Source organism: Myxine glutinosa, chromosome 3 (genome assembly GCF_964187855.1).
Source record: "Myxine glutinosa chromosome 3, kmMyxGlut1.1, whole genome shotgun sequence".
NCBI lineage: Eukaryota > Metazoa > Chordata > Myxini > Myxiniformes > Myxinidae > Myxine > Myxine glutinosa.
The window spans coordinates 174,941,606-174,954,993 of NC_136263.1; the positions used below are offsets into that span (position 1 = coordinate 174,941,606).

The 13,388-nt window shown below is 42.9% G+C and overlaps 1 protein-coding gene across 1 annotated transcript in view; it reads right to left on the reverse strand.

Annotated features, from left to right (window-relative positions):
* LOC137423048 (syntaxin-6) overlaps window positions 1-13,388 on the reverse strand; it is a 50,107-nt gene that overhangs the window by 26,164 nt on the left and 10,555 nt on the right. The window contains exon 3 of the mRNA XM_068109822.2: window positions 9,178-9,272. Within this exon, the coding sequence (XP_067965923.2) occupies window positions 9,178-9,272 (95 nt within the window). The remainder of the gene's footprint in view (window positions 1-9,177; window positions 9,273-13,388) is intronic.

Here is a 13,388-nt window from a genome sequence, read left to right on the forward strand (position 1 = left end):
CAACATCTTATCCGCGGTCCGTAACAATTGGTGTCGGATTATGAGTTGGCAATATCAGCAGCTGACAAACAGTCGGATTATGAGTCCGGCCTTGACACTGACTGCGAAGACGTGGTTCTGGATGACATTGAGGACTTACAGGCTGCCGTGGAAGATATGTAAAACTAACAAGAATTGTGATAGATCATAGACCGACTACTAGACCTCAAGTTTTTCTCAACTTTGTATTACGTTAACTCACCATCAAGTTATCAACTGTGACTGTCCTGCACATGTTGATCGATCTATGCACAAACTTTTTATAAAATTTCCTCACTTTTCTGACAATAAAACGTATTTGGTGTCATGAAAATATTATTCACTAGTGTTTTTTTATTTAATTATTCGAGAAGACCTATAGTTGCTATTAGGTTTTTAGGGAGTTTATTCCTGAACACTCCTAAAATGCACCAATTTGAGTCCTTATTTTCATCTCAGTTATTCGGGCTGGTAACTTTTTCTTCGGGCTGGTAACTCTCAAAAGTTACCAGCCCAAATGGCTGGTAACTATATGCCCCAATTTCACACACTGGGTGGAAGATGTATCCCCAACAGCCGAGACTACTGACTTGGATATAATGAGCACTGCCATTGTGGGGCTGAGTGAAGCGAGCATGGAGGACGTCATCGACTAAGACTAAAACCTGTTGAGCTTGGCACCTGCAAGCCCAAAGAAAGGGTGGCAGATGTGGTTTGGTCAGCATGTCACCTGTGTACAAAGCGAGGAGTTAAGGTGCTAAGTTAATGATTACGAAGCCGTGTTTACCCAATTTCTGGAGACAACGACTTTAAGCTCTCATCACTTTAACCTGACTGCAAAAGTGAGTTTGTTCAGTCAAAACCATATGCAATACCGGTACCGTAAAGCATCAGGGAATCGCTTAGTCAGGAAATACAAATAAGGTAGATGGGCAGACCATTGAGTTAAGTTGTACAGTTTACACCAATTAGATGTCTCACGCTTCGATAATCACTGCTTGCATGCTCCCGGATTGTAGCATCATTACCTTTGTTGACTTGTTTAAATACAAAGAATGCAGTAATGCAATTCTGCTGTTGTTGTTTTTTTGGTTGTGAGAGTTGCTAGCCTTCACAAACATAATTGAAGATTTCCCTTCTGTTACAGATTCGTCACTTCCGTTGTTGTGGTTTTCATCCACTGTAAGCATTTTTGATTTTCCATGTACTATTAATTGTTGTCGTTTAAGGGAGATAGAGATTACTATTTTCAAAAGGTAAAAAAGTTAATGTTTTAAATGAAACCAGAACCGGCCGACGACGAAGAGGAAGAAGAGGAAAAGAAGGCGGAGTGAGTGAGTCGGACAAGAAGCCGAGCTGCTTCGAGGTCTGGAGCGAACGATTGGCGAACGAGGGTCACGAGTGTACTTTGGGTTTCCCGGGAAAGGGATTCCTGCGACAGAGTTGTCATTGCTGTGACAGATAAACATGCGTGACAGGTTTTGCGGTCGATTCCGAGGAGAATCATCGGAGTGCCGTTACGCCACGAGAACGGGCCGTCGGCCATTTTTACCTCGAGCAGGATTTGCGCTTCGCTCAAGGTTTTTCACCGCTTCAACCATTTTCACCGCATTCAGACGTTAATCTGGTGTGTGTGTAACGTGGCTTTTGAGTGGGAAATCTGCGGTTCACTGATTTGGAGCCGTGGAACGTCCATACCCGAGGGTGTGATTTCCCAGTCGCCTTGAGGGCACCTTTGCGCAGCTTTGGCAGCGGGACTGTGACTGTCATCCGAACGGGATTCTGGTCTCGATTGGACATCGTTCTGACGATCGCTGGAGCGGATCCACTTTGGCTTGATGCCAGAATAGAGACATTGGGGAATGTTCTTCTTTTCGCTCACTTGGAGCACAGTGAGTTATATTGTACGAACCTGATGGTACCATCATAGGAAATATATATTGGTTGTACAATTGATTACTATTGTTGTTGTACTGTTATTCTTGTGTGATCTTAAAACAATATTTGTTTGTTGGTAACAATTGGTGTGGCTTCACCATTGATCTTTGACATACAGAATAACACATCTTTCTGCCGTGACTCCTCTCGGGGCTCGGAGGTACATCGTGACCGGGGTTTGGGGAGGAGCACGTAACAGAAATTGGGGGCTTGTCTTTGCTGACAAAATTCCCAAATCTCGTCCGGGATTTAATTCCATAACATCCTCGTCCGGGATTAAATTCCATAACATTCGTCCGGGATAGAATTCCCTAACATTCCCAAAATTCCCAAATTTGGAATTTTTCTAACATTCCCAAATTTTTCAAAAAATTTTGAAATTTTTGTGTGAAGGTTAACAGGTGCTAACTGATAGTCACCATTGTGTTTGACGCACAAAGGTTTGCGGCGTCCCCTAATGAGGCACAGTTCCAAGCGTTAAAAAGATCGGAACTCTTGATATTGGCCAAATATTTTAACTTGGAGGTCCGAGTTAATATGAAGAAAGCAGAGATGCAGACATTGGTGGTAGAATCTCTGGTGGGACAAGGAACATGGAAAGAGGTAGCCTTGGATTGGTTACCCGAGGAAAAAGAAAATGTGGAGCTCCGGAAAATGGAGATGCAACTGCAGAGCCAGGAAAGGTTAAAAGCAGAGGAAAGGAGAGCTGAAAAAGAACTCGAGGAGAGAAGAGCAGAGGAAAGGAGAGCTGAAAAGGAACTCGAGGAAAGAAGAGCAGAACAGGAACGAGAACTCGAGGAGAGAAGAGCAGAGGAAAGGAGAGCTGAAGAAGAAACTAGAGAGGAGGAAAGAGCAGAGGAAAGGAGAGCCGAAAGGGAGTTAAAGGAACGTGACATGGAGTATCAGAAGGAACTTAAACTCAAGGAGCTGGAATTAATGTGAGAACGGAGAGAAGTAGTATCCATGCCGGCTCGTTCGACAACTAGTCAGAACACTTGGGATGTTGGTAGGCATGAGGCTGGTTCCACCCTTCAAAGAAAAGGAGGTAGCCAAGTTTTTTTTACACTTTGAGAAGGTGGCTCAAATGCTAAAATGGCCTGTGGGGTCCTGGACTATGTTCGTGCAAAGTGTTCTGGTGGGTAAAGCTCAAGATATCTATTCGGCTTTACCGAATGACCAATGTGCAGATTATGAGAAAGTGAAGAAAGCCATTCTCAAAGCCTATGAATTGGTCCCTGAAGCTCACCGACAAAAACTCAGGAATGCCAGGAAGAGGGAGAGTGAGACCCATGTGGAGTTTGCCAGAATGAAGGAAACCATGTTTGATAGGTGGTGTGACTCGAAGGGAATTGGGAAAGACTTCAACCTGTTGAGACAATTGATCTTGGTGGAGGAATTCAAACAGTGTGTCCACGCGGACATTAAAGTACATCTGGATGAAAAGAAAGTACCAGATTTGTATGAGGCAGCAACCGTGGCAGATGACTATGCCTTGACACACAGGATGGGGTTCCACAAACCTAACTTCCCACCTAGAGTTAGCCAAGGGAGTTATGGTAAATCAGGTGCGTAGAACAAATCTTCATGGAGGCGGCCTAGAGATGACTATGAGGACAAATCTGATACCGCGACTTTTAGGGACCAGAAAACTACAGTTCCAAGACAGACTTATATTCCGGGGGGCCCGAGGCAGACCTCGAGTTTTTCCTCTGGGCCTACTTGCGCTTTTTGCAAGAAACCTGGGCATTTGATGTCCCAATGTAATGCCCTGAAAAGGAAAAATCAGGAGCAGAGTCAGACTAGTACAACTCCGAATGCATTGGCAAATGCGAGAAATCGTCCTTGGAGGACAGTGCCTTGTGAAGGTTCCCATGCCAAAGTTACGGCATCACAGAATGACCTTGTTCAAGAGGGTTACAAACCTTTTATTTCAGAGGGGTTTGTGTCACTGGATGGAGACTTAACGAACCAGAGACCTGTTAGGCTATTGAGGGACACAGGAGCACATCAATCTTTGATGCTTCAGGGCATTTTGCTATTGTCAGAGAAGACGGCAACTGGTGTTAGTGTTCTTTTACAGGGGGTTGGTGGCTATGTTAAAGCTCCACTTCATGTCATCCATTTGAAGTCTGATTTGGTGTCAGGACCGGTCACCGTAGGTTTACAAGCCACTCTTCCTGTAGAGGGAATCTCTTTTGTTATCGGAAATGATTTGGCCGGTGCTCGAGTTTCTGGTAATCCGATGTTTGTTGAAAAGCCTAGTATGGAAAATAACACCGCACAGTTAGAGCAGGAGATTCCGGGTATCTTTCCATCCTGTGCCGCGACTCGTGCTATGGGTAGGAAGCGCTCTGAAGAGAAGGAGAAGGTACTGACGTCACGCTTTGCACAGTCACTTCTTGTCGACTACCCTGAAACTAAGTGTCAGCACACACAAGTCATGGATGGAGGAAATGTTGGCAAGCTCTTTGTAGGTGGACTGAACTTCGACACAAGTAAAGATGTTCTGGACTCTATCTTTGGCAAATATGGACCACTCTTGGAAGTGCTGCTGATAAAAGACAGGGAGACGCAAAAGTCGAGAGGGTTTGGCTTTGTCACGTTTGAAAACACAAAGGATGCCAAAGATGCAGAAAAGGATTTGAATGGCAAGGATTTGGATGGTCGGACCATAACAGTCGAGAAGGCAGGCCATGGGCGTCGAGGGGGCTACAAAGGAGGAAAACGTGGAGGTAGTTTCAGGGGTGGCTATGGCTCCCGGGGTGGGAGTAGTAGTTTTGGTGGCGGCCGCAGTAGTGATTACTACGGAGGCTCCCAGCAGCAGCAGCGCAGTTTTGGCAACTCTCGACGGGATGACTATTACGGTGGTAGCCGAGATGGGGACCGCTATTCACATGACTACAGCACCCGACTCTACAACCGTGATTACGATTTTTATGATGAAGAGAAGAGTTGGAAGCACTGAGTGCTCAGGAGCAGCCGAGCCAAGATTCCAACACGGATTAACCCGTGAACTCCACGTTCCTAAATGCGTCCATGCAGTGAATACTTCCAGGCCTCACCACCAAACCACCATGAAACCTGGCTCTCAGCTCGGCCTCCTTCAAAAAGTGCTATAGATTTGCTTTGCTTTGGATTTCTGATCACAAACCCTTAACCTTCATTCAAAAAATAAAAAATAAAAATCAGAGGTTGATGAGATGGAGTTTGGCTTTGCAGGAGTTCAACTTGGAAATTGAGCATGTAAACGGCAGGGGAAATGTCGTTGCTGATGCTTTGTCCAGAGTGAACTAACTTTGGAAATTTCTGTAGGTTGTTTGGAAGTTTTGTTGCTTTATTTTAGGGAATGTTGATTATGGTTGTTCACGTGAATTGACCATTTGGGTGTGAGTTTTACTTTTGTTTGTTAAAAGAGTATTTGCCTGCAAAGAAAGGTTTCACTATGTTCAAACTTTCTTTCTTGAGGGGGGGGGGAAGTGTTACGGATTCGTCACTTCCGTTGTTGTGGTTTTCATCCACTGTAAACATTTTTGATTCCATGTACTATTATTGTTGTCGTTTGGGGGAAATAGAGATTACTATTTTCAAAAGGTAAAAAAGTTAATGTTTTAAATGAAACCGGAACAGAACGACGACGAAGAGGAAGAAGAAGAAGAAGAGGAAGCAGAGGAAGAGAAGGGGGAGCGAGTGAGTCTGACAAGAAGCCGAGCTGCTTCGAGGTCTGGAGCGAACGATTGGCGAACGAGGGTCACGAGTGAACTTTGGGTTTCCCGGGAAAGGGATTCCTGCGACAGAGTTGTTATCGCTGTGACAGATCAACCTGTGTGTCAGGTTTTGCGGTCGATTCCGAAGAGAATCGTTGGAGTGCTGTTACGCCATGAGAATGGGCCGTCGGCCATTTTGACTCGCGTACTTTGCGCATTGCTCAAGGTTTTTCACTTCGTTTCAAACATTTTCACCGCATTCAGACGTTAATCTGGTGTGCGTTTGTCCCGTGACTTTTGAGTGGGAAATCTGCGGTTCGCCGATTTGGAGCCGTGGAACAACCATTTTCACCGCATTCAGGTGTTAATCTGGTGTGCGTGTGTCACGTGACTTTTGAGTGGGAAATCTGCGGTTCGCCGAATTGGAGCCGTGGAACGTCCATACCCGAGGGTGTGATTTCCCAGTCGCCTTGAGGGCACCTTTGCGCAGCTTTGGCAGCGGGACTGTGACTGTCATCCAAACGGGATTCTGGTCTCGATTGGACATCGTTCTGACATCGCTGGAGCGGATCGACTTTGGCTTGATGCTGGAATAGAGACATTGGGGAATGTTCTTCTTTTCGCTCACTTGGAGCAGAGTGAGTTATATGGTACGAACCTGATGGTACCATCATAGGAAATATATATTGGTTGTACAATTGATTACTATTGTTGTTGTACTGTTATTCTTGTGTGATCTTAATACAATATTTGTTTGTTGGTAACAATTGGTGTGGCTTCACCATTTAATTTTGACATACAGAATCTTTCTGCCATGACCCCTCTCGGGGCTCGGAGGTACACCGTGAGGTTTGGGGAGGTTTGGGGAGGAGCACTTAACACTTAGCTCGGAGGTTTGGGGAGGAGCACTTAACACTTCACAGATGGAAATTTTCAATCCAGACAATTAAAGTATAAACCTGTGAAGCAGATTGCAACCACATCCCACAACTGAAACAATCTCATGCAGTTCGAAGAAGACTGTTAAATCCAAGTTTTAAAAAACCAGACATTTCTGAGCCAATGAACAGCAATGCATTGACTAGTTTAGGCTGCAACAACAGCTTTTGATGAAGATACCACATAGGAATCTGTAGATAAACCGTAGCATGATCCTTATCATACTTTATTACTTGCAAATTCGGAGATGGGTTGGTCTTGTGCGTTATTACTTGGCAATTTGTTTTTTTTTGACAAGTATGTTGGTTGATCACTCCGGTTTGTGTGTTTGTTTGTGTGTTTTTCTGTCTGCTCACTTATACTTGCCTACAGGTCACAATTTTAAACCAATCTTCACAAAACTTCACTAATGGTAGCGTTCGTGGTCTGACAAAAATCCTATATATTATTGAGGTCAAAAGGTTAAAAGGTCAACATAGGCCAAAAGGTCAGCATAGGCCAAAAGGTCAACAACTTTTTTTCTAATTTCTAAAATCCTCAATTTTCAGCCTATTGACTTGAAATTTCAATAGGATTTTCATATCACCTAACTGAATTGAACCACCAACTATTTTTTAGATCAACATAGGCCAAAAGGTCAACATAGGCCAAAGGTCAACAACCATTTCAAATTTCTAAAGTCCTTAATTTTCATCTGATTCACTTGGAATTTGAATGGGATTTTCATATCAGCAAACTGAATTCAATCACCAACTATTTTTGAGATCAACATTCATGTTCACGAAAGGAATGCCGTTCACGAAAGGTCATGTTCATAAAAGGAATGAGATCAACAACCTAACATAGGCCAAAGGTCAACCACTTTTTTTCATATTTCTAAAATCCTCAATTTTCATCTGATTGACTTGAAATCTGAATCGGATTTGCACATCAGCTTACTGATACCAACCACTATTTTTGAGGTCAACAAGGGCCAAAAGGTCAACATAGGCCAGATTTAAAAAATTGCAAATTTTCATCCGATTAACTTCAAATTTGAAGAAGATATGCTTATCTGGTCACTGATTTCAACCCCCAACTATTTTTGAGGTCACCATAGGCCAAAAGGTCAACATAGACCAGATTTCTAAAATCCTCAATTTTCATCCGATTGACTTTAAATTTGAATAGGATTTTCATATCCGCTATCTGAAATCACCAACTATTCTTGAGATCAAAATAGGCCAAAAGGTCAACATAGACCTAAAGTTAACCACTTTTCCCAAATTTCTAAAATCCTCAATTTTCATCCGATTGACTTGAAATCTGAATCGGATTTGCACATCAGCTTACTGATACCAACCACTATTTTTGAGGTCAACATGGGCCAAAAGGTCAACATAGGCCAGATTTCAAAAATTGCAAATTTTCATCCGATTAACTTCAAATTTGAAGAAGATATGCTTATCTGGTCACTGATTTCAACCCACAACTATTTTTGAGGTCACCATAGGCCAAAAGGTCAACATAGACCAGATTTCTAAAATCCTCAATTTTCATCCGATTGACTTTAAATTTGAATAGGATTTTCATATCCGCTATCTGAAATCACCAACTATTCTTGAGATCAAAATAGGCCAAAAGGTCAACATAGACCTAAAGTTAACCACTTTTCCCAAATTTCTAAAATCCTCAATTTTCATCCGATTGACTTGAAATCTGAATAGGATTTGCATATCAGCTTACTGAAACCAACAACCAACTATTTTTGAGGTCAACATAGGCCAAAAGGTCATCACCGGCCGAATTTCTAAAATTGACAATTTTCATCCGAATAACTTGATTTGAAGAAGATATGCATATCGGGTCACATAATTCAACCACCAATTATTTGTGAAGTCAAAATGATGCTTTACCGAGTTCCATTCTACTTTGTTCTCTTTTGCCAATTGTCACTTTACGAGTGATTTTTCATTCTGTCTGTTGTCTGTCAAAAGATCAATAGGTCAACGTAGGCAAAAGGTTACCAACTTTGTCAAATTTCTAAAATCCTCAATTTTCATCCAATTGACTTGAAAATTGAACAGCATTTGTATATTGTCACTAAATTGGGAAACCAACTATTTGAGGTCAAAAGGTCAAAAGTCAACTCAAGGTCAAACTTCCAAAATCATCAATTTTCATCTGAAAAACCCTCAATTTTCATCCGATTGACTTGAAAATGAACAGCATTTGCACATCGAGTCACTAAATGGGGAAATTAACTATTCTTGAGGGCAAAAGGTCAAAGGTCAGCTCAAGGTAAAACTTCCAAAATCATCAATTTTCATCGATTGAGATGAAACTTTAACAGCATTTGCATAGTGCTTCACTGAATTAGGAAACCAACTTTTTTTTTAGGTCAAACAGGTCAAAGGTCATGTCAAGGTCAAACATCTAAAATCATGTATCATGCCATGTATCATACGAAATGGCCATGTATCGTGCAAACCAAAATCACACCTGCACAAACCTCCCCCCATGTCTCTGTCTACTCGGTACCACAAACCATCGAGTTAAGTTGTAAGAAGGGGTGAGAAAAAGTGAGCCAAATACCTACCTTGACTTCCTGCCGAACTTGTGTGGTGAAGGCCTTCCTCTGTGTTATTTGCCCTGCATCAATTCTGAATTTTTGAGGATTTGCTTCGACAACACCTATCACATCATAAAGAATTAGAAAATATGTAAAAAGAAGATGGGAATGCAGGAGTCAAGAGATGGGGTGGGGAAGACAAACGTCCGCTGTCCTCTTCCCTTCTCTATATCTTTTCATTATTCTCAGTTTAACTCTCAAACTCACTTTTGCAAATGCAACATATATGTAGCACCAAATTGCTTTGACATCCCGGTACAACAAAATACAAGATAAGGCATTCAACAAAGAAGCGTCTGAATGGTGTATATAGATTATAGTGGATCTGAGAACCAGTGTTGACTCACTCACGAACACATAGCAGGATAATGATGAGCTTTTCAAGCTCCTTCAATAACGTGTGAGATTAAGTCACTCAATAAATTCTGACTGATAAGCTCATGCCTAATAGGTGGAGCTGATGCAATTGTTTTGCCAGAAGAGCCTTTTTTAATTAAAATTGCTCCTGGCTACTCCCTAACTGTTCTGTACACCACAGAAAGGTAAATGCATAGCAGGCATTTCCTGTTTATCAGGATGCATTCAGCAATAACTGGTATGGCACTTACTTCCTGGTACCCATCACAGTGATGGGGTCGGATCTCGACTTAATGTCTTGTAGGGTTTGACCATTTCACTCTGGGGGAGCTTCTGCCCCAAGCTAACGGAGTGTCATGGGGACCTACTCCCATTTAGAAGTGGTCCAATTGTATGACCATGCATTCTGGCCTTTTTGGGTTGGGATGTGTGTGTTTGCTTGATCATGTACTTCAGCCTTCAGGCTGAGGTGAATGTGCATGCTCTTGGGACAGTCTTGTTGGACTGTATATATACTTTGGTTGTGGGGTCATGGTGCGCATTCCAAGCTGTTTAAATGTTTTGAATTTTAACCTTTTCTATGCCTCCGCTGACAAAGTTGCCGGAGGCAATATTGTTTTCGGGTAGTCCGTCCGTCCGCCCGTACGGGCTGAACCTCGTTTTTCTCAGTAGCCATATGTCCGATTGAGAGGAAACTTTCAGGTTAGGAGTGACACCCATGTAGAATGTTTTTTTATGATACTTGTGATGTCATAGGTCACGTGGTATGGCAGCCATCTTGGATTAAAAGCAAATAATTAAAACTTTTATTTCTCAGAAACCACTGAATGGGAAAATTTTAAACTTGACACATTGTCAAGTCCTCCCAATGGGGAACAAAAGCATGATAATGATGACATCATAGGTGAAGTGGTATACCAACCAAAAATGTTTTAATCAAATTCCTTATCCGAAAAATCTGAAATTGCATGCACATGATCTATGACCCATTTTTATTGAAAAATTAAATTTATGAAATCATAGATCACATGGTTTGGCAGCCATATTGGATTTAAGGAAAATATTAAATAATTATATCTCTGAAACCGCTTACCCTATCGATTCGAAATTTAACAAATATCATCGAACAGCACTGTTGCATATAGTTTGAAAATGATGATGCTGTAGGTCATGTGGTTTGGCAGCCATCTTGAATAGAAAAACTAACCTTATTCGATCAACACAAAACTTCACAAACATGATCCCCTACCCATACATATGCAGAGTGTACATTTTTTAAGGTCATACGTCATGTGGTATTGCAGTCGTATTAGCTTGAAAGCCGATATTTAAAAAAAATACCTTCTCTGAAACCACTTCACCGATCGATGTGAAACCTGTCATGTCTGGTAAAAATGTGATACTTGAGAACAGCTGAAGGGATTTAAATCAAACTTGGTTATCTTTAGGACAGTAAACGATAGCATCTACCCGTTGTGGGAATATGCGGAGGCATATTGGTGACACAGTCGCATTGTTCTAGTTTTATAATAAAAAGGCCTCCCTCATAAGGCGAGGGTCAACAATCCTGAAAAATGTGTCCGTGGATGTTCTATCTCCCGTGGTGGACTGGTCTATAAAATTGAGAACTAAATTATCTACCCGGTATTGACTGTGGTGCGATGCAAAGGAGATGTTGAGGCTGTAGCTCAGCTCATTCCTAAAAGGAGGAGCCTATGCAACAGTTTGGCCAGAAAAGCCCTTTTGAAATAGACTAGAGGGCACTGCTGTCCTCCCAGGATGGGGGGAGGAGAGGTGGGGGTGGGGGGGAGGGAGGGAGCACCATTCTCAACCATCCTTAGCTGGGCAATGTGCTTTGTAATTTTTTGGGAATTGTAATTGTATTTTTTGAAAATGAACTTTGTAATTTTTGTCAATTTTGAAAGACATTTTAATGATCACACCATATCATATTGCATATCATAATTTTGAGAAAGTTCCATTATATTATGAAGATAAAGGGATTACAATTAAGGAGAAAGATGAAGGAAGGGAAGATGGGAATAAGGGGGTCAAGCGAGTGGTGAGGGGGAAGGGGTGTAACATCCCCTGTCCTCTTCCATTCTCATTTGATTAATTATTAGCCCCTGTCGCACTTAGTGCCCGGTGTGTACCCTGGTTTAGAATAGGTACACCGTATCCCTGCGTGTCATGGGAGGCGACTAAGAGGGTTGGCGTCAGGAAGGGCATCTGGCCATAAAAACATTGCCTCAAAAAGAGAACCATGAAAATTACAACTACATATGGGCAGGGTACAGCCTGAAGTGGAGATCGGTTTCTGAGGTTTGGGACATGGAATGTAGGGACAATGACAGGGAGATCAGTAGAAGTGGTGGAAGTATTGGTCAGAAGAAGAGTGGACAATGGACATATGTTGTGTGCAAGAGATGAGATGGAAGGGAAGTGGTGTGAGAATGGTGAAGGGTAGGCAGGGACAGAAATACAAGTTTGTGTGGCAAGGGTGCCCGGAGGGCATGAATGGTGTTGGTGTACTGTTTTCTGAGGAGTTTGTAGACAGTGTGGTGAGTGTGACGAGAGTGAGTGATAGGTTGCTGATGGTGAAAATGATGATGGGAAAGCTCTTGGTGAACCTCATCTCGGGATATGCTCCGCAGGTTGGTCGGAGCGATGAAGAGAAGGACAAGTTCTTGTGTGCGATAGTGAAGCTGATGGAAAACGTGAAAGACGAGGAAGTTATTGTGGTAGGAGGAGACCTAAATGGACATGTGGGAAGGAGTATGGACGGTTTTGAGGGAGTTCATGGGGGTTACGGATATGGTGTGAGAAATGGAGAAGGTGAAAGAATTTTGGAGTTTGCTGATGGAGCTGATTTGTTGATTTGTAATACTCAGTTCCAGAAAGAGGATAATAAGCTTGTTACATACACGTTAGGTGGGTCGACGACAACCGTTGACTACCTGATGGTGCGTAGGCGAGATAGGGGGCACCTCCGGGACACAAAGGTGATCTCGGGGGAGGAGGCTGTTTCACAGCACCACTTGGTTGTCTGCGACATAAGGGTGAAAGGTGCGAGGAGAGCTCGGTGGTTGAAGTACCAACCGAGAATGAAGGTGTGGAGGTTGAAAGAGGTGACAGTAAGGGAGGCCATTAAAAGAGAGGCTGAGTAGGGTAGAGGATGATGTGGTTGAGCTTGAAAGAGGTTGGATGTCAATGAAAGATAGTCTGTTGGGAGCCGTTGGTGAGGTATGTGGATGGACAAAAGGACCACCGAGGCACTCGGAAACATGGTGGTGGGATGATGAAGTTGGAAAGAGGATTGACGAGAAGAGGAAGAAGTTCAAGGAGTGGCAGAAGGCGAAGGGTACGGGAGCAGAAAAAGCAGAGCATGAAAGTTATAAGGCAGCCAACAAGGCTGCAAGGAAAGAGGTGCAGGTGCAGGAGGTGCAGGAGGTAGCAAAGGTGCAGGAGGCATGGAGGAAAATGTTCGGAGAACGCTTGGATTCGGAAGAGGGTCAGAGGGCGGTATTCAGGATTGCAAAGCAGATAGCGAAAGAGAGGTGTGATGTGATGGGGGTGAGTTGCTTGAAGGATGAAGTGGGACAAATCGTTGTGGACCCAGATAAAGGAAGATGGAAAAGATATATGGAAATGCTGTTGTATACAGAGAATGAATGCGATGGCAACATAGAGAGTAACCCAGTTTTTGGACCGGCAGAGAAGATAACTGCGAAGGAAGTTGAGGAAGCGATAAAAGCAATGAAGAGAAGAAAAGCAGGAGGGCCGATGGGAGATGTGGGACATATGTTTAAGGCAGCAGGAAG